The sequence below is a fragment of the Balearica regulorum genome, chromosome 1 (assembly GCF_011004875.1).
Source record: "Balearica regulorum gibbericeps isolate bBalReg1 chromosome 1, bBalReg1.pri, whole genome shotgun sequence".
In the NCBI taxonomy this organism is placed as follows: Eukaryota; Metazoa; Chordata; class Aves; order Gruiformes; family Gruidae; genus Balearica; species Balearica regulorum.
The window spans coordinates 80,861,974-80,883,703 of record NC_046184.1 but is presented as its reverse complement, the minus strand read 5'-3'; the positions used below and the strand labels follow the sequence as shown (position 1 = coordinate 80,883,703).

Genomic DNA, 21,730 nt, shown 5'->3' with positions numbered 1-21,730 from the left:
CAGAGGACTGAACCAGGATCTCCCAAGTTAAGAAAGCACAGAATAGAACATTCAAGTCACCAATACAACTCAAAACATACTTTATTCCAAGAACAAGATTCATGGACAGGAACATTATGATTACAAGAAAATCCAGTGGTAAAGAGAAATCTGATTAGCATTGAAATTAACTCATCAAATTTCCTATTTTTTGTTAAGGTTCTGAATAATTATATATCCATATCATACAGAAATATTAACATGGTAGTTTAATGTTTCCATAATAATGAGGTGTACCTGCAGAGTCTGCTCTCACAGTGATGCTTGTATATTCAATAGTTTCTTCACAGATTCTTTATACTGAGACATGTTTTTTTCTGTTTCACCTTCATTTTTAAGTGCAATTACAGAGTTCCTGTAATTCTTAACTACTTCAGATGCAAGAAGCTCTTCCTTAGTTACATTACTGACATTCTCCGATGCTTTTATTCGAAGTAATGTATCCAAGGCATTTTTCTGAGAGCAGCTATTTTCCCAGGTATACTCTTCCATGTCTTCCTCAGACTTCTCGCTCTCCCACATCTCAGTTTTCTGAAAGAAAATATACATCATCTTAAAAACTACTCAAGACTGAAACAATGTTACAATAATTTGAAGAAACTTATCTCTTATACCAATTCACTTTAAAAATTACATTTGTCAATGGAAGATATTTCCCCTCCTCCAAAGTAAAAGGCTTGTAACACAAGCCTCAGAGTTTTTTGTGTGCAGAATGAGTTTCTTTCCTCCCACTTATCAAGTTCTTTATGTATCTGGCAGATATAACTAGACAAGTTAGAATGGGAAAAAAAAGCTTATGGACTATACATAATGAAAAACAAAAAACCTCGTAAAAGTAGTAATTTTAAATAACCCTAAATGCTCAAGCTTTGGAAGTAGCCACCTAGCTATTATGTCCCTAGCATATGATTTTGGTATGTTTACATTGGCTGTAAGACACGAAAATGAGACAGCTCATACCAAGTAACCTATGATGAGAGACAGCAATCCTTCACAATTAAAACAGTTCCCAAATAGTGACTCATAAGGAAAAGCACCACCAATTAATCCATTTCCTCTTCCTGCAAAACAAGTTGCTCCCCAAAAGAATCTCTATCCACAAGGTGCTAAATTTTACCTAGTGCTGCAAGATTAGACAGGATCAAAAGCTGAACACAAAGTCATCATCCCAGTGCCTGTCAATACTTGGCTTGTGCAGTTGTTCTTTATAAATTTTGTCTTCGAACATTTCTCCGATTCAGCAGGCCTTCCTCTAGCTTCACAGACTGTTCAAGAGTATTTCAAATGTTACAAATCTGCTATTTTTGCATATTTAATGTTTATTGTACTTTGGTAAATATGCTTTGTAGCTATATTTGTATTTTTATATATTGTAGACTGTATATTTGTGTGTTTATAATTTAGTACTTTACTGATATAAACAATATCTCATTATTTAAACATTAATTAGTAATAAAACATTATTTCAACTACGTAAGCATCACAGTTTAAAGTATGTTTTATTTTTGGTGGTCATGTTTTTCTTAAAATTGTTGTAGAAATCCTGTCTAAATAAAACTTATGTGTGTCTGGGAGTAAGTTCAAAGAAACATTATAGTTAAGCATTTACATCATATGGATTATACCGATTTTTTTTTTTTTTTTAAATCCCTTGCCAGAAAGAGCTATTCAGTAAATTTTTAGCTATGCTATGCAAAATTCAAATACAGCTGGCAATCACAGGAGGGTTGGGTTTTTTTCTTTTTCTGGGGAGGGATGGTGGGGAGTGAATGTTGTTGGTTTATTTTATCTGCCCATTAGTCAACAAGGTTACTGCAGTCAAACCACAATATTTAATAACCTTTAATTAAGATCCAAGATTATTTCCCCCACCCCAAACCTGGTGTGCTTGGGTCTGTCTATCTGAATTTAAAAATACTTTAACAAATGCTGCATCCTGTATCTGATAAATGGAATCTCTTGGTTTTTAAATCTTTGAGTCCAAATGTTTAGCCAGAAACAGTGATTAACACTGCTAAAAGGCTCATATGACTGACATTAAAACCTGGACACAATACAATACAGAAGTAAAAAAGAGCCTCATTCAATTTCTAGAGGAGGGGGGAAAAAAAAACCCTGACAGTGTAGCCTGTATTGTTAAAACAGTAGTGGAACAAGTGGATAAAATATTCCATGTATATCTGAATAATACTGCAATTCAACGTGGAGATTTACATAGTTTTAAATTAACAACATCATCCGGTTTTACATATCCCTTGTTTATCAGCATATAGGCTATCCAAGACATTTTTTTCATAAACTCCAGAATTTTTAAAGCAAAAACTTCTCTCACAGGGATAGGGTTTCTCAAGAGTAAGGGAATATGGGTATCACCCCTGGTCATTCCCTGGACCAAACTCATGTTTGAAGTTCAAACAAAAGATCATTGTGAGGCTTTTAAACACCTTCAAGTTACAGCAGAGAAAACAAAGCTAATTACAGTTATTGCATTTATCTCTTCAGGAAAATCCTTCTCTGCACACATTAACTTACAGGATTTTGGAGATGCATGCTGATAAACAGACTAAGATCTCCCTATCTCTTTTGAGCGATACAGAACTAGAAGGTTTATAAGGAGGCCAAAGAAACCGTTAAGTTTTTCTTTCTTGGAATCCTTCCCAGCAGAACGGTGTGTCAAAATGGATTTTAAAATAAAATCTGACTTTAGGGGGGAGGTAGGCAGGAAGGAATTTGACAGTAGGGGGAGATTTCAAAATGCATTCCTCAGCCCTGCTACAAGAGGCCAGTATCCATTGCTGCAATGCTGGTGGCCATGCCTCAAAACGAAAAGTTATCCTACTGTACACAGGTCCAGACATACATCACAAACAGGAAACTGAACAGAAACCAGATTTTTACAAACTGACTGTATTGAGTGAAACTTAAATACCTTTCCAATGAGATTTACTGCAACAGAAAAAGTGAATCTGGAATTCTGTTTTCATTTGAAAAATGAAATGGTACAAGTATTGCAGTCTCAGTTTAAAAGTATTATGAAGAAAATTGAGACAATGAAAGAAACTTAAGAAATGAGGTCTTCATCACGCAAAAATGTTGTTAGTTGATCATTTTTGTCCCCCACAAATTTAAAATGTTAGTAAACACTGCAGCATCTTACAAATGAGAATAAACCCATTTTAACCCTACAATCCATGTGTCATAACATCTTGAGTGTTCAGAACATGAAGTTAAAATATACTTTTGAAACTTGAGTAGCCAGAGACCTGCTTAGGTTTCAAAAATGGACTCATACACTTTCACATATTTTAGGTTGTATTACAAGGTAAACTCCTACTATGAAAGCTGTAAAATTCTATTACTAAGTTCTACTGGTACAACCTGAAATGATAAAAATTATGCTTATTTGTAATGGCTTAAAATGACTGTAGATAAAAAAGACAATACAATAAAAATGCTGAGATCTAGAGAAAAGCTATGCAATGAATTTTAGGACTATGACCAACGGTTACATAAAAAAAAATTTATTCAGTTGCATGCACACACAGACTCCCCCCCCCCCCCCCACCAGTGCCTTGCAATTGAATACTTTACTTAAAAAGGAATGAAAAAAAAAAAAACAATGTGGGACACTGTCCTCAAATTAATTCAAACTACACAGCTTTCGGGTTCACAGATAAATTTTAGTTAAGCTTCTAGTGTCACTCTATCCATTCTGCAGTTTTTTTCCTTTCCTCACCTTTCTACTTTAAATTTCCTGTCCTTCCATTTCAAGTACTATTAACATCTACAATGCAAAGAAATGCACCTAGAAGACCATTTGGCTATTACTGTACATATTTCTACTTATCCCTACTTCAATATTCCTTCCTCCTTATTGTTGTTTTTAAGTCTTGAATCTTTTTTTTTAATCAGACTCCTGTAACTACACTACTAGAAAAAACAAGAGAGAGTTCAAAAGTGTGTACAGCATTACTCTACTGTTATTCTTAGTATGTCAGATTAGACCTTTAAGAAATACACTGGAAGAACAGTAAATTCAAGGCAACTTTTCACTAATCTTTCAAGATCTCAGCTGTGTAATGCAGAATGATATCCTCCACTCTCCATCATTTTGCATTTGTGTATGTTGAAAGTGACGTGGAATTGGAGCAAGGAAAATTACTGCACCTTTTTATAGTCTCAACTGGTTTAAAACAACTGTAAGTTATTTCCTCCTCACTATCTTTTTCAGATTCCTCCCCTTTATAATGACAATGAATGTTTTTCCTTACTGGAAAATTAACTTCCTGCTCCACTTGTTTCTCCTTCCTGCTTTCAACTCATAACAGAACCTTACTTTTTAGTGATAAACTATTAGTCTGAGCTGAATGTGAAGAAATCAGTTTATGATCTTTTTAACCACCTGAGGGCAGCAAACTCTTACTCTTTAAAAAAAAAAAATCACTTGATACCATAAAAATACATTCAGGTTTGGAGCGATGTTACAGCAGTCAAGAAGTACCATCACTTAAAGGTACCAGAAATACAACTGATTGAGCTGCTGTTTAACCATCTACCTAATACATCTCACCCTTTCATTGACCAATTCAATGCAGGCACAATCCTGGGGGATAATTTGAAAGGAATCAAAGAAAAAGTCCAAAAAGGTAAGTTCAGTTCTTACCAGATGGTGCAAATCAGGTAGCTACTGAATACATTCAAAAAGCTAATAAAACAGAAATATTTGATTAATAAGCTGAATACTATTAAACTGGAAGCAAAAGATCTCCAAGTATTTTAAAACTTAAGAATGTGCATTTATTTTCTTAAGTTTTAAAATCTGAATGCTTTAAAGATAGCTGAACTCATGGGCCTGATATCCATCCACATTTATCAAAACTAAGGTGCCAGATCCATCAGTCTGAGATCTTAAGGTACACCTCTTGCGTTTCATGCGTCTGTAAGTAACAAAGACTACAACTAAAGTGAGTTATCAGTTAGATTTAGGCAGCCTCATTAGCCAACCTGTTTCAAATAGGTTGAACCAAGAACACAATATGCAGAGCCCTAATTAATACCACTCTTCAGATCCATCTCAAGAAACAGCACACTGTCTTACCAAACAACTACTATCAATCCACCAATATGCTGCCAATATTCTGAACAACTTCCCATAATTGTTCTGCTGTACAGTGTATCTCATTTGAACCTGAATAGAGGATGGATCAAGAACCAGAGGATGAATTAATGTTTTTCCTTTTCTCTTCCTTCACTTCCTCTATTAAAACAAACAAGCACAATTTTTTTTTCTCCTGTCAGAAAATAACAAGCACTATAGATTCACTCTGCCAAAAGCAAGCGTAGCATTATCCACTACAGGAATGCATTCTAGAGCATGAAAGAAAACCATCACATATCTTTATTTTAAATAAAGGGGGTTTATTTGTTTAAATACAAATCAAATGCCAACTGGTAACACTACACTGTGTTTTGGTAATTTCTAACACAATCCTGAAAGGTTCTGAGTGCCCTCAGCTTTTGCAGAATTTTGCATGGTCAAGTCCATTGATGGGATTTCTGTGTGAACATGAGAAGACAGGAAAGACAGTACAGTTTCAAATGCAATACTATTTTTAACTACCAATTTGTAGAGTTGTGTAGCCCAAAGGGCTACACAGCAGTATCCCACTTCTCCTATAAGTAATCAAGCAGCCTCAGCTACTCTCTTCATTCCCAAGTCATGAATGTACCTTTCTGCGCTCCTGCCACCTTTGTCAGCTTCTTCATCTTAACTCTTTATTCAGACCATCTATCAACAGTCTGACGATTTTTTTCCCCTGTCCCTCCTTCCCACAGTGTGGAAACTCTGCTTCGTCCTCTTAACACTTACAAAAAGAAAACAAAGCAGACATACATTTATTCCTTCCACAAAAAAAAAAATTAAAAAAAATTAAAAACATCAAGTAAAGTTGATCCTTCAATTCCTTTCCTTTTTCTTATTTCCCCATGCATTCAAATAAATGTTCTCACAGACAATTATAAAAACCATCTGAACTTCTCTCAAAGTGTCTCTACACCAGGTTCAATCCTTCAATCTATCTTCAAAGCCTTTCACAGTTAACCTATCACCATGCTTCCCTCCCTTCAGCTGTGGTACCTCTCAGAATCCAGTTTGCCAAATTTGATTTGGATAACCTTTTATTAATTTATTTAAAAGCAAATAAACTCTTCCTCATATTGCAATCCAAGAAAGAAATCCATTCTTAACAATTTGGACCCTTGAGGCAGAGCAATACCTGTACCAATTGTTGGTAATCCCCTCCTCTTTATTTTGTCTGCACACACTTGTTGCGTATTTCAACTGTGACTCCATTACAACAAGGATTCTTGCAAACTAATTCCACTAGAGCTCTCTAATTGCATTAGCAATAGAATTAGGGAGCTGTGGAGGGATTCCCTGGGTTTTTATTGAAGCTGAGACTACAAAAACATACAGGAAAATTTGTAATGCAGAGGCTACTGTTGACACACTGAAAAATTTTGTCTTCTAAGCATGCATACAGAGAGACAGACAAGCCAGAATTAAACTCTTCATACTCACTACTTTAAGAGTAACTTTCTGCTGGAAATGCATCTCTATGCGAGGAGCTTTATAGCACATAGGTCACTGCATACCCAACAAATCCACAAAGAACTGCCATTCTTTTAAAAAGGTTTCAGATTCCTAAACTACTTGGATTATACAGTTATGCCATGTTTAGAGAGATAGTAGGTAAAGTTTTCAGGACTGAGGGAAAAATTTACATGCAGCTGACTTTCCCTTCATGTAGCAAGAATGGAACACTGTACTCATCTTTTTATTGAATTCCATCATGCACATGCATGAAAACACTCTGCTGGGAAAATCATCAAATCTTGCAATTAATTCTGTAAATAGCATTGACGTTATTGCCTACATGGAAGGCCAGTCCCCATCCATCCCCCTCCAATATTAAAATTTGTACAAATCAAAATAAACCATGTATTGTTTGCATGGTTTAAAAAAATGTATGCAAACTATCTTTCAGCAAGTTGTTAAAAGGCATTACCACTGACCACAAAAAAACACCCAAACAAAAAACCCACAAAACAAAACACATCACACAAAAAAACCCACATCTCAGGAGACCATTAATTTTTCATGGAAATAAAGACAATTACAACTGACTGATGAACTCATCAAATATTAACATGGAAGTTGAAAGGTAATAAAAGGGCAAGAGACTTGTGCATATTCAACACACACTGAACACTCACGTAGCAATATCGTATAGCCCTGTCTTCCATCACTAAGTAATGCTAGAGCAAAAGGACAGATGTGGTGTTTGTCTGCAACTAATAAAGCGAGCAGTGTCTAGCTCTTGTCATTGCTTAATAGTGGAAACTGATCTGTCATTAATTTAAGATTTGTAATACAATGTAATGCTGCTGGGGTGAAAAATATCGATGTGTACAAAGCACTTGGAATCCAAAATAAGTGTATCTTTTAAGATGTTAGTCTAAGCTGAATTTAATTTGATACACTCTGCCTTGAAGGATATTTGTAATTGTAACTTCCAGTGAAAGGGAAATACGCCTCATGCTCCTTATTATGTTTTTTATATCATCACTGCAATGATCAAAATCAAGAACACTAAAATTCATAAAAATGCTAAATATGGAGATTTAATTTAAAGACTATAAAACAACTGAAAAGAGTAAGTGTGAATTTTTGTAGCTAATCAGCTACAACTTATTCAAAAGAGTACATCTATGGAAATATACTGATGATGGTGGCTTTCACTGTCTGTCTCAAACAATGTGACTAGTAATATGTTACATTTAAATAAAGTTAACCAAAACATGAGTTTTCAACAATAATTTCATTTCAGGCTGCCAACTTGTCTTCTGTAAAAAAAAAAGGCTGTAAAGTTGTTAAAGGCAATACTTACAACCAACATGATTAACCACAAAAATAGGAGACAAGTCTGAAGAATTCACTGTAAAAGAAAGATCTATGGTCTAAAAATATCTTGTATTTACAGGACTACTTAAGAATTGTAGCACATTATTGATAAATTGGAATAGCATTTTAATATATTTACATTGGATATTTCACACGTATAACCATTTAACAAAACCAACTACTGGCAAAAACTCCAAATACACTATATGCTGAACAATTATAGAAAAGTTTACGTTACACTTGCTTTGTTAGAAATATTTATCTGAAGAGTTATGATTTTTTTAGGACAGTAGTTCTGATGCAATGAAATCCTAAAACTTAACAGAAGGTGGGGAGGATGTCCCTTCTCTGAGCAAAAGGGAGCTCAGAAAAGCAGCCTAAGTCCTCATTCATCCAGCTTGAAGCAAGACCTGTGAGAGAGCACTTAAGAAGCAGAATACTTCCAAATTAAAGCCATGGTTTACTGCAGCCCAGGAAGAGCCCAAGAAAAGATGGATTCTAAGTACAAGATAAGAGCTTGGAATCAGGCAAAATGCAGATACTGTGCTGTATGTTAGTTTTGATAGCTTTAAAGCCAGTAACACACCCCTCTGCTTTTTTGAATATACTTGTTTTCATCTTCTAACATGATCACTGTTAAAAAAGCATAGGTAACAAGCAATAATCACAGAGTACACCATTTCTAGGGATGCACTCAATTCATGTTTGAATATCGTGCACAGGCAGCCCAACATGCTGCCAAACTAAAGATACGTTTAGGAATCCTGAGAATTAAGGTGTCTTCTGCTAGGCTCAGTGTCAGTTTTAGGCTCATTGTTGTGAGAAACAAAGTATTGGAAAGAATTTCTTATTAAGGTCAAAAACTAGAGAAATTCTGAAAAAAGGCGAACTATGTATACAAACAACAGAATAGCACTTGCTAAGTTAGAGAAATGCACTCTAAGTTGACTGGGGAATTAAGATTCAAACATAAGCAACTTGGTTGTTTTTGAAAAAAAGCAAGGTGGAAGAAGAATCTAAGATAATTTACTTTAAGCTGCACACAGTCATGGAATATTTTATAAAGTTACAAGAGAGCATGCGTTATTCACAATTGCTTACCCAAGATTCATGGTACAAAACTGTGAGAAGATGTATGCCATAATCATAATTCTGTCTTCTTAGTGGACACCTGAAAATACATAAACAAAGTTAGTTTTTTGAAATCAATGCATGCATGTAATACACTTTTGAACAAAATGTTAAACCCGCCAAAATTTCTAATTTGTAACATAGGGAATCTTAGAGAAATGTGCGATTCACACACATTTCTGAATTACACATAATCAAGAATAACATCATGACCGCACGAGTGTTAAGACGACAGAAGAATGGGCATCTGCAGTAGGAAAAATGTACAAAATGCAAGAATTTACAGATCTTCAGGAAACATTAAAAACTTCTTTGCCCTCTGTGCCAAAGTGGAATCCAACATAGGCTGTCTGAATTCCCTTAAAATCTGATTTATTTTTTGCCCCCTAGACTTGAAGGAAGGAGGATGACTGGTGAAAACAGCCATGAAATACAGTTCAGAGCAGGACATCTAGCCAATGATTTAAAAAAAGTTTAAGTCAATGTAGCTGTAAGTCTGTCCTTGTTTCAGCAGGGATAGAGTTAATTTTCTTCCTAACAGCTGATTAATGCTGTGTTTTAGATTTAGGATGAGAATAATGTTGGTAACACACCAATATTTCAGTTGTTGCCAAGCAGTCAAGGATTTTCCAGCTTCTCACACTGGCCTGCCAACGAGAAGGTAAAGGGTGCCCAAGAAGCTGGGAGGGGACATAGCCAGGACAGCTGACCCCAACTGACCAAAGGGATATTCCATACCATATGATGTCATGCTCCGTATATAACTGGGGGAGTTGGCCAGGAACAGGCAGCTCAGGAACTAGCTGAGCATCAGCTCTGGGTGGTAACCAATTGTGCTGTTCATCACCTGTTTTGATTATTCTTTTATCAGCATCATTAATATTCTCTCCCTTTTCTGTCCTATTAAACTGTCTACATGTCAACTCATGAGCTTCACCTTTTTCTTTTCCATACTGTTCCCCATCCCACTACGGGCAGGGAGTAAGCAAACGGCTGTGTGGTTGTTTTAGCTGCCTGCCAGGTTAAACCACGACAAAGTCAAAACAGGATCACCAGTAAAATTTGCTGGGATAAGACAGTCCTGCAAAAACTGTATTTCTTAAAACTAGTTATAAAAACCTTCTGCTGAGAATTTGATGACATTAATCTCTTCCTCATGCTGATCAACCATAATATCCTGTCTTTCTCACACTTACCTCTTCCTGCAGGCTTCTTCATCCCCCTTTTTGATGCAGAACAAACTGAATCATGTGAGACTACATCTGAGACACTCTAAAAAATACTCATCTGAATGACTATGTACTATGACTATTCTAGTAAATAAACTCCAAAAAGGACTCAAGCTTTTGAGTTATTTCTTCCATAATGAAAGAGCCTCAGTTTAAAGTAATCTAAATGCCAGCCTGGAAAATCCTGTACTAAAGAAATGGGTACTGCTCAGAGCTTGGGCCTTAGAATTTACTAAAAATAAAGTGAAATATCAACAGGCACATTAAGAGTTTCTTCTGGAACACAGCACAAGACCATTCACAGATGCTCTACAGGATAAGCTCCTTTCAGCTATCCTAATGTTTTAGCCACAAACTAGTCTTGCTAGGGAAATGAAACTGCTGGTAGCACAAGTGGTCCCAGTAAACCTACCAGGTTTCCAAGTCTAGTTGAAAAAGATATGCACAATTTTATCCATTTTGTATTTATTTTATGTAGAATAAAATGGTGCATCATACCAAAGGACAGGAAATTTAAGAGGGGAAAAACAATTCTAATAAAAACATGGAAACAGAAAAGACTACCAATAATGTTTTTCCTACCACTGAAAGCTGCTGTGAATTAAGGTGTATTGTGAATTTAGGAATACATGTATTCTTTTAAAGGCTTCAGAATTCAACAAAGAAAATGGACTGCTCCAATGCAGCCTTCTGAACATAACTTTAAATAACTACAGTGATTTGTTTATATCTAGAAAAATCAAAACATTGACAAATGTCTGGTCACCAATATAATTTTTCTTGCCTGAAACTCTTCAGATCATTGTTAAAACTAACAGAATCCATGGGTTCTGTTGGCAAACATGACAACTATGTTAAAATAACATTTGAGACATCTAAATACAGAGCTCCGATAACTAACAATATTTAAGAAATATTACCTTTGACTTTATGTGATTTGTCAATTATAATTTTAACAGTTAGGAACTGGAGTACTGGTGTGTTTAAGTCATATTTCAGCCTTAAAAATAAAATAATTTACCAAGACAATAAGAAGATATTATTGGAAGACACTCAGCCCCTTCTATACTGTGACCATTGCTACAGGCATTTTTTTTTCCCCTTCTTATAACCGTACCTGTCCGTTGTAATTGTCAGCATATCAGTATCCTTACAGTATCGCTCTCCCACAAGTTTAATAAGCTTCTTCTTCGCGTGCTCATCCAAATTCAGGTTAGAAAGTTTAACCTTCAAGTACAAGAGAAAACACCTTTAATTACTTGGATAAATCTGATCTCTGCACCCTGAAAATACTTTGAGATAGTCAGGTACATCTTTTATCACAAATTAAAAGGACAGCTCTTAAGTATGCATTTGCAGAATTTCTTCTGATTGTATCACATGTCAGAAGTCTTAACACAAGGCAAATATAATCTGAATATTCAAACAATAACTTTCTGGCAAACATACAATTGCTAGTGCACGTCAGCACTTTATGACCATGGATATCTACACTTAATGGGATACTCCAGCCCAGATGTCCAGCATTAGCTTGCTTGAAACAACAATGCAAAACAATTTGAATAGTACTTTTTGCACTGTCTTAAAAGGATGGCTTTATCATAGCTGTGTCATGCTGCCTTCATACAGTGTGATCATCTGAAATTTAGTTATGACACCTGATTTTATTCCACGACTTGCTTTTCCTATAAAAACAAACAAACAAGCTATCTAGTCTGTTGCCTATATTACAGTATCACAAAAAATATGTTGTTCTTACCAATCCAAAGTCACTTTAAAGTGCAAAATATTTGTATGGTTACTTGCTACATGGGATAGCAATTGGACAGCTTATTGTTAGCTGGAATGCTGCAGACTATTTTATTTTGTATTTTAGAAAAGTTAGAGGTCCACAAAAAACAGCAATTGATTTTAAAAAAGGTCTCAATTTACATCCTGTAGTACTATGTTGTCTGGCACAACGTGGCCAATTCCACTAGGGAATAGACTAGGATAAATTTAATTACAAGAAATATTGGCATTAGGCTACAAGAGATGAAAAATTAGTATCTCCAGTATGATACCTGGTAGAAAAAAATGCATCATTTTTAAATTAATATTAAAAAGGTTTAACTTTTAAACAACATTTAAAAGAGGAAATCTCATCAAGATCCACCAGAGTTTATCATAGTCTGTAACACAATGCACAGTAAATGCTCTCTCATTGATAGAAACTCAACCACTATCTGACCCAGTGCCACCTGCTTTCACCTTTAAATCCTTCTCTTTCCCCTCAATAGGCAGATTTTGTTGTCAGATGATTAATCAGAAGATTAATCAGAGAAAGAATTTCTTAAGGAAGTCTGGGATCAGAACACCAGTAACTGTAAAAGCATATGGATAGCTGTTCCATTTTTGTCTCCCACTCCAATCCCTCCTTTTTTTAATATACATGCATAATACATATTCACATAATGCCTTACAAGTACTAAAGCCAGTTAACATTAATGGACAAACTTAGACAGGATAATACAGACATGCTTACTTGTGTATCATTTTGAATTATCCTCTCCACTGCAGCATAGCCAATCCCTAGTCCAACATCTTGTAGAGTCTCAACAGCCACATTTAACAGAAGACATTTATGTCTGGTAATGCTTTACATGATTTAGAAAGCAAGGAATTTACAATACACTCACCATCTGTTGTTTTTAATGGGAAGAAATTCAAGGCTGTTTGTCTGAGCAGCTGAGCTCTTGTGCCTACCTGTGAAACCATGCCCAGCACTGACCTGCAAATGGCAGTATTACTCCATCGAGACAAGCGAATATGGGAGCAAGGAGGGGCCAATGTGTGCCTCCTCTGCACACATTCACAACCCAGCATGAAGTCAGGGGCCTCTATTCTCACAGATACACTCCATCTCCTTTTACTTCTAATGCATACAAATTTGTGAAAACTTGCTCTTGACCATGGATCTGAATTAGGAGTCAAAAGGCTAACCTCTAATGTGCACTAGCTGCACGGGGATGGTAAAAGTTACTGCTAACAGTGGTGTGAAATGTGTATTTAAGTCAACGACAAACCAAATTAAATTTCAGCCCAGAAGTTTTTACAACATAAAGGGAAAGTGGTGACTCCTATAGACAAAATGAACTACTACTGTTCAAAGTTGCCATGATTAGGTGTTGTATAGGTGTTATGAGCATGTGGTATCATGCAGCATTCTAACTTCTACGCTCACTCCAATGCTGCTGCTGCTCAAGACAGGCTCAAATCTCATCTGAAAAGGCATGTTCAAAAGCCACAGCCCAATCCTAACTTTACTACCACAAGGACAAGCAAGCACTGGAACAGGCTGTCCAGAGAGGCTGTGCAGTCTCCAGCCCTGAAGGTTTTCAAGATCCAAGTGGATAAAGTCCCAAGTAACCTGGTTTGATCCCATATCTACTTTCAGCAGAAGGTCAGACTGGAAAACTCCTCAGCTCCCTTCCAACCTCAAGTATACCATATCAGAAGGCTGCTGCTCCTAGTGCATACACACTAATGCTTGGAAGCCTGCCAACTCAATACTTAATAGTAGTGTCACATTCATATGACACATCTTTCAATACCTGTGCACTTCTAGGGTCTGTAAATGAGCAATGGGAATCTAAGGAAGACATTGAGCACAAAGGCACTTACAGCCTTTTCTATAAGTAGATTCTTCAGAAGGTACACTATTTGGTTTATATCAGAGCTTAGTCTTCATTTATAAGTACATATCCATAATCATACAACCTCAGTTCTAACATGCTGCAATACACTTAAGGAAATTCACTGCTTTCTATTCAGACACTAAGTAAACCATTTCCCTCATTTCCTTACAACATATCATATTTGCACATGTTTTGAAAAGAAAGTCAAGCATTTGGCTTTTGAAACAAAGGCTGTTTATCAAAAATACTACTTACTCTTAAAGTCACCACTCTTGCTTCGGGATTACGAATAGATGTCCCTGCAGAAACATAATCTACCGTTTCAATTTCAATAGGAAAATGCTGTTCACACTTCTCGTCACTGTCCAAAGCACTCGGCCATTCAGTGCAGAAATCTGTATAATAAAGAGAAAACACTCCAAGTAATATTTGTTGTTTTGCAATATATCTTTTAAAAAGTACTATTTCTAGAAACCATACTCATTTAGATAAGTCTAGCAGGGTCTCTGCTAGACTTGCTCCTGTATTTCAATGTCTGTCTTTGTACCAGGTTTCCCAAACAAGGATTCAGTACTTCAGATGCAGTCTCGCAATTGCCAAATAGAACCATAGAATGGTTTGGGTTGGAAAGGACCTTCAAAGTTTGCCTAGTCCAACCACCCTGCCGTAGGCAGGAACATCTTTCACTAGATCAGGCTGCCGAAAGCCCTGTCCAACCTGATCTTGAACACTTCCCATGATGGGGCATCCATGGCTTCTTCTTCTTCTCTTCCAGAGCCTCACCACCCCCATCATAAAAAAATGTCTTCCTTATGTCCAATCTAAGTATCTACCCTCTTCCAGTTTAAAACCATTGTCTTTTTGTCCTGTCACTACAAGCCTCAGTGAACAGTCTCTCCTTGTCTTTCTTACAACCCCCCCTTTATATACTGAAAGGCAACAATAAGGTCCTCCCAGAGCCTTCTCTTCTCCAGGCTGAACAATCCCAACTTTCTCAGCCTTTCTTCACAGGAGAGGTGTCCCAACCCTGTCGTCATTTGTGTGGCCCTCCTCTAACAGGTCCATGTCTGTCTTGTACTAGGGACCCCAGAACTGGATGCAATACTCAATAGAGGAAAAAGAATCAACTTCCTGAATGTGGTGACTACACTGTTGTTAATACAACCCAGAATGCAGTTAGTCTTCCTTGCCACAAGGCCATACTCCTGACTCATGTTCAGCCTTCAAATGCCCACCAGGCTCCACATGGCGTTCTCTGCAAAGCTTTTCTAGTCGTTTCAATGCCAGACGCAGGACTTTGCAGTTGCCTTTGTTTAACTTCATGAGGGTCCTTGCAGCAGATTATTTTTTTTCCTGCCTGTTGACATCCCTCTGAATGGCAGGTCTGCTCTCCAGTGTATCACTTCTCCCCCCAATTCATTATTATCTGAACACCTGCTGAGGTTGTGCTCTCCACCGTTATTCAGCATGTTTTGGCATGCTTGGAAATGGCTTCCAGGAAGGTTTGCTTCGTAACCTTCCAGGGAATGTAGTGAGGCTGACTGACCTGCAATTCCCTGCATCTTCTTTCTTGCCCTTCTTGAAGATGGTCAGGCAAAAATCTCCTCTTCCTCATGAGTAGTCTTAACCTGCTTCCACTTTTTGTGTACTTCCTTTTTGCATCTCACTCAGGAGTTCCCTGCACCCCCATGCTGTCCTTCTGCCATACTTGCTTAACTTCCTGGACACTGGAACGGACCATTCTTGCTCTTATAAGAAGGCTGAACTGAAACATCCACCAGCTCTAGTGGGCCACTTTGCTCCCAGGGAGGTCCCCCATGAGATCTGCCATGCAGATTCCTGAATAAACCAAAATCATTCTCCTGAAGTCCAGACTGTAGTTCCACTGTCTGTCTTGCTCACTTCTCTCAGGATTTTAAACACCACAGTTTCATGACCAGTTATCAAGGATGTCCCTAAGCTTCACATACTTGACCAGTTCTTCCTTGTTTCTGAGTAAGAAATCCAACAGAGCATGTCTCCTAGTCAACCCATCGATCAACTGCATCAGGAAATTGCTTTCAATACACTATTGCGTTCCTCACTTCTCTCGAGATCTTAACTCCAAGATCATCTTCTCACAACCAAGGCTGCCATCAACCTTGACATCTTCAACCACTTCCTCCACACCTATAAGTAGCATGTGCAACACAGCACATTCTCAGAGAGAGTTCGTCCAGCACCTGCATCAAAAAATTATCTGCAACACAGTCCAGAAATCTCCCAGACTGCTTCCATCCCATCGTGTTATCCTTTCAGCAAATGTTGGGATGGCTGCAGTTCCCCATGAAAATTAAAGCTTGCGGTTGTGAGGCTTTTTTCAGCTGTCCACTTCCTCTTCTCAACCAGGCAGTGTGTGGCAGATACCCACTAACATATCTTTTTTGGCTTCTCCTCTGATCCTGACTCTCAAATTCTTAACCAGCTTGCTATGCATTTCATTGCAAAGTTCTGCATCTGAGCTGTTCTTCTGGGTATAGGTCAGCTCCTCTTCCACATCATCCCTACCTGTACCTCAAACATACAAGCTTTCACTCTGCATTTCTGTGTAAAATTAAAGTCTTACTGGTGTGCTGAAAACCTCCTAAGACATACATGCCTACCACCTGCATGATTCAATGCAGCAACAAGAAAGCATACAATACTAACCAAAGCCAGACAAATAACCAGCTTCACAGATGGACCACGTCTCACCTTCTACTTCATCATACACAGTTACATTTTGCATTGTCTTAAAACTCTCAGAGATGTTTTTTAAAAACAGAAAAAAGAAAAAAACCAACAAAACAAAACAAAAAACCCCTCACCTTTAAGAGCTGCACAGTGTTTCTTAATTGCAGGAGGAGTAAGATGCAAAAAATTGGGAATCTGAAACAGACATATTAAGAGTTACCAAAATAATAGCTTTTTTGTCTGTTCATAAATAAAGAGATATTACTGAAATCTGATTACACTTTTCACATTTGTTAAGGTAGCTCAATATGCTTAATAAAATATTTGGATAAGACAACACTTCTCAAGTCTGATTCAACAGAATATTGAAGTTAAGCCCCATTACAAAACTCACGGGCATGATAACCCTAACAAAGTTTCCTGATTTGGTTCATTTGTTCCTTACATTTGTATTTGTTACCATTTAATTTAGAAATTAAATAGAATATTATCCTATTTAATAATATAAAACAGTATCCAATACAAATATTCCAATCAGAGCACTGCCGTCTTGGCGAACAGTAATTTTAAAAGTTACCACACACCAATGGAATGCATCTTACCTTTATAAGTTCTAAGTTGCCTTCTTTTCCTGGAGGTACTCCTCTCTTCACTGGGTAACCCATTCGAATTGGGAGAGGCACAGAGGCAGGTTTAAACGCAGCTGCTGTTGGATAAACACTGGTCCAGTCCTGATCGACAGCCATCTTCTCAGTTCTGGGAGGTGCATGCTAATAAATTGAAAATTATAAAAGTCTGATGCTGTTTTGGGAGCACACACACAAAGCTATTTCAGGAATAAATTCCCAAAGCTAGACATTTCAAGATACCTTTACATCAAGTGTTGGTGCTCACGTGTAAAGGAATTTTTAAAAGATAGCGTCTCAAAGCTTAGGTAGCAAGCACTTCCTAATCCTCAACTGCATTTTATTTCACAAATGCTTACAAAGAAGACCATATCATCTTTCTGTGTTGTGATAAATCAGCAGGGGGAGAAGGGGAATCAAACCAGCGTTTAATTGCAAACTCAATTTCCTGAAGTGCCTAAGCATTTGGTGAAGGTAAGAAAGTGAGCTTTAAAATTCTGAAAGTCTGAACAAGTTCATATTAGAAGAAATAGTTATTAATAAATCTGGAATGCCTTGTACAGAAATTCCAGTATAGGAACGATACATGACCATATTGCAGAAATAGCTTATTTCCTTTAATAACTAATCAGGGTTCCAGTAAAATGCTCTTAAACTCAAACATTCAAGTCACTGTTTCTTTCCCAAAAAACTTAATTTTTAATTTAGAAGGGTTGAAGACAAGTGGATATACACAATCAGCTGGTCTGACTGCTTTGGTGTATCATTGAATCTGCTCTTGGAATTTAAATGAACAAAAAATTAAAGGACACCAAGTCCACATTTACTATTTGCCTTTAAAATTGAGAACACATACTGCTTTTGAAATTTATGTGTGGAATAAATAAGAAAACTCTCAGTGATTAAATGCTCAGACATCAGTTTTACTTCTACTGTGCAAGACCAACTTTACTTATGCACAATATGGGATTTTTTAATTACATCAGAAAATAACCACTACAAATCCTCGAAACCCATGCTGAAAACAACATGAAAATGTCTGGTTTTATTTTAAATGCAACTTTAATTTGCTTTTAAGGCCTGCACTACATGGTGGCAATACAAGCTAATTGTTTGCTTGTTACTGCTAATGCTTTTGCCTTTATGAGAACACAGACAAAACAGCTGGGAGGTGAAAGAAGTTAGGTGCTGGTTCTGGAATTTAGTCACAGTGGACTGTTTCATTAGGCTTTGACTGCAGAAGGGGCTCCTGGACAAACCATTAAGACACATAGTTTAGAAAACTTTTTCAAATACCTCTGAGTTAACTGCAAATAGGTTCAGTACTTACTGATCTTATGAACTGTGGTGTCTTGCCTCTTCTCCTTGATGAGGCTGAAAGAAAAAGAAACATTTTTCAATACAAACTTTTATACAGGGTTTGTAGGTTGTTTGTTTGTGGTTGGTTTTTTTGGGGCAGCGGAGCATAATCCTGTATGCTTTTTTTTTTTATTTTCCAAGGACAATATACACTAATACTTCCTAATCTTCGTGTGGAAGAACAGGAAGATCAGACACTTCTACTGTAGACTGCTCTTTTATTTTTTGAAACTTGAGATTTAAAAAAAAGGTTGGAAGCCATTTCGTCTAGGTCTATCCTAGAAACATGTTAATAATTTAGTGGTTACATGCCTAAATGCATTTTGCTAGCATCATATATTCTGGCTTGATGCAGGAGGAAAGAAAAATTAAATGAGAGAAAGGACACTTTTGCTTTCATAACTGTGCTTCCTTTTTTTCTTTCCGACACAGTTGTTAAGTCACAAATCATTCTCCAACAGCAGTACAAGACAGCTAAACTTAACAGTTCACTGTTACCAAAAGGAGAATTACATGGCTCCAGCCCTTCTCTCTGAGAGTACATTTTTACATCCTCTTCTGTGTCAATCTCAAGCTCACCTAACCTCTGTATAAACAGTTAGCACATTGAATTGTTTTTCTTCTTGAGCTGGAGATAGGGACCAAACTGATGGGTTTGTATTCTGCCATTTTACCATGTTGATCTGGCTTACTGAGCAGTCCCAGAGAAGCTGCAACAGAAAGTGAAAGATTTTACTCCTTTTTAGCAGGCCTGAGCCACCATTTGGTTCAACATTTTAACCAGCTGATTTCAGTTTGAGCTCTGGTGAGGGACTCATAGGGCAGCACAAAGATACCAAACACCACTAGATTTTCAATCTAAACAGAAATCTTCACTTTCTTGTCTTCATTTCCTCCCACCAAACTTTAAATTAATCACTTGTACTCCCCCCCCCAAAAAACCCACCCCTATGTGTCCTTTATAATACTCAGAAAAATGAAGGTCAATCTGATTAAATTTATTTTCTAGTGTCCTGTTTGGGTTGTGTTTGTTTATTCGTTTGTTTGTTAAGTTTAATACACTGTCACCATATTACAATACAGTATAAATTTAAGAAAAACCACCTGAATGGGATTTAGGAGTGGATGTTTGTGTTCTTTTTGCCTCATTAATCTTAGAACCCTACTCCACATAAGCTTCAGAAAAACTCATGAATTTCACAGTTCTTTTGTTTTCCTTATCTAGGTATTCTATGGCTCCAATTCTGTTCTTCTTCTTTTTGCTCTATAAAAATTTAAACTTAATAATACATATGTGCCTCTGCAACAGCTAATATACAGGATTCTTTTATCCCTAGACCTGCCATTTTTGTGGTGCTTTAGAAAAAGATACGCTTCAAGGGAAGTGAGCAAGCGGCTGCACGGTGGTCAGCTGCCAGCTGGGGCTAAACCACGACAAGCACGATATCAAATGTTTAACATCAGTACAGATCCTTTAGCAAACAATGAAAGTCTCATTTGGAATACCTAGACCACCCAAAGCACTGCAGGTCCACTGTAATCCTGAGCTGAAAATATGTCCAGCAAACACCAATTTGCTCACTTATTTCTTCAGACTATTCACAGTATTTGCGCTGCCAAAATTTGTAACTTTTACCATAAACTTTTTTTTTTAAAACAAAAGCTCTCCAGCAAATACTTGCAAACAAAACGTCTTTTTTCAGAGCCACCTAAAACCAGGAAGGGAGAAGGGACACGGGCCTGAGCTCCCCACCTGCCCTGCGGGCCCCGCCAGCCCAGAGCCAGGCGCAGCCCCAGCCCTCCGCCCCTGCTCCGCTACATCCCCGCCACCACCACAGGGTGGGCCGGGCCGCTCTCACCTTCCCTCTGCTGGCCTTCCATGCTGTTCACCGCAGGCACGGAGGAATAAGCCGCACCCCCAAAGAGAGGGGCGACCACGACCCTCCCGCAGCACCGGGAGAGCACGGCCCAGTAACCCGCACCAGCCAGCGCCGCCCCACCGACGGGCGCCATCTTCCGAACCTGCCGCGCGCACTCTCCCCTCAGCCAGCCTCCTAGCAGGACGGAAGCCGGCTCAGGCCAAGCCAGTTGAAAAGGCGAATCGTTGCAGTTCCCCGCCCTCAAGGAGGGCCGGCGAGGGGAGGTGTAGAGCTGACTGAGGCGCCCGGGGCGGGATGAAGGTCTAGCGGTGATCTTAGTGCGCCTGGGAGGTGGGTGGAGGGCGAGAGAGGAGTGGCGAGTGGCGTAGGGTCTTCCACCGAAAGTCCGAAAGCGTCTTGCTCCTGCGGCCGCCATCTTAGCATCTGTAACTCCGGCGCGGGCCTTGGGGCCGTAGCTGGAAGAGTGGGATGGGATGGAGGTTTCTGCTGGTGGCTTTTTCCCAAAGTCAGTTTTGTCCTCTCACAAGTAAAAATACTACTTTTCAGTCCCTGGGTGCTCATTGTATCCCCAAAACAGGGACAGGCTCTTTCAGCGACTCATGTAAGCGAAATTCTGTTGATTTCTTCAGCAAAACGCAAATAGGTTCAGCCCTGTCATGTGGAAATGAGATGATCATGCTGTTGTGTGTGTAAATCTGGACTAGGTAGTGCTGCTTCTCTTAAGTTTCTGCTTTTTTTTTTTTGCTTCTCAGAACCTGCTAGGTGCAGGTGTTAGGGGATTTTGGAGCAATATACTCATATCCCTGGCCGTGCTAGAGAGTTCCTGGCTTTCATCTATTTGTTTCAAATTGCAGCATACCCATAATGTATTTTATCCTTTCAGTATTAATAAACCATCTCACAATGACTTCATGCAGTTTAACACAATTGTTGGTTAGAATGCATTCATATGAATGATGGGTAGTGCTTAATTACTAGTGCTAATTACAATATAAGCCTTTCAATTACAGATTTCCACAAGATTTTTGTTAATTTTACAGATTTTGAATTATGGAATATCCATTCCATTGTTAACAGTGGGTGGAAAAAGGACAAAACAAGCTGTGGCAAAGTT

The 21,730-nt window shown here is 37.9% G+C and overlaps 1 protein-coding gene across 1 annotated transcript; it reads right to left on the bottom strand.

Annotated features, from left to right (window-relative positions):
- Positions 1-63: 63 nt before the first annotated feature.
- Positions 64-20,802, bottom strand: MRPS35 (mitochondrial ribosomal protein S35). Its single transcript, XM_010300603.2, has 8 exons — positions 20,596-20,802; positions 18,708-18,751; positions 17,354-17,521; positions 16,886-16,946; positions 14,295-14,434; positions 11,480-11,589; positions 9,104-9,173; positions 64-570 (listed from the first exon to the last, which is right to left on the bottom strand). Exons 1-8 carry the CDS (start codon positions 20,747-20,749, stop codon positions 292-294), a joined length of 1,026 nt encoding a protein of 341 aa, XP_010298905.1. The 5' UTR covers positions 20,750-20,802; the 3' UTR covers positions 64-291.
- Between the last annotated feature and the right edge of the window lie 928 nt (positions 20,803-21,730).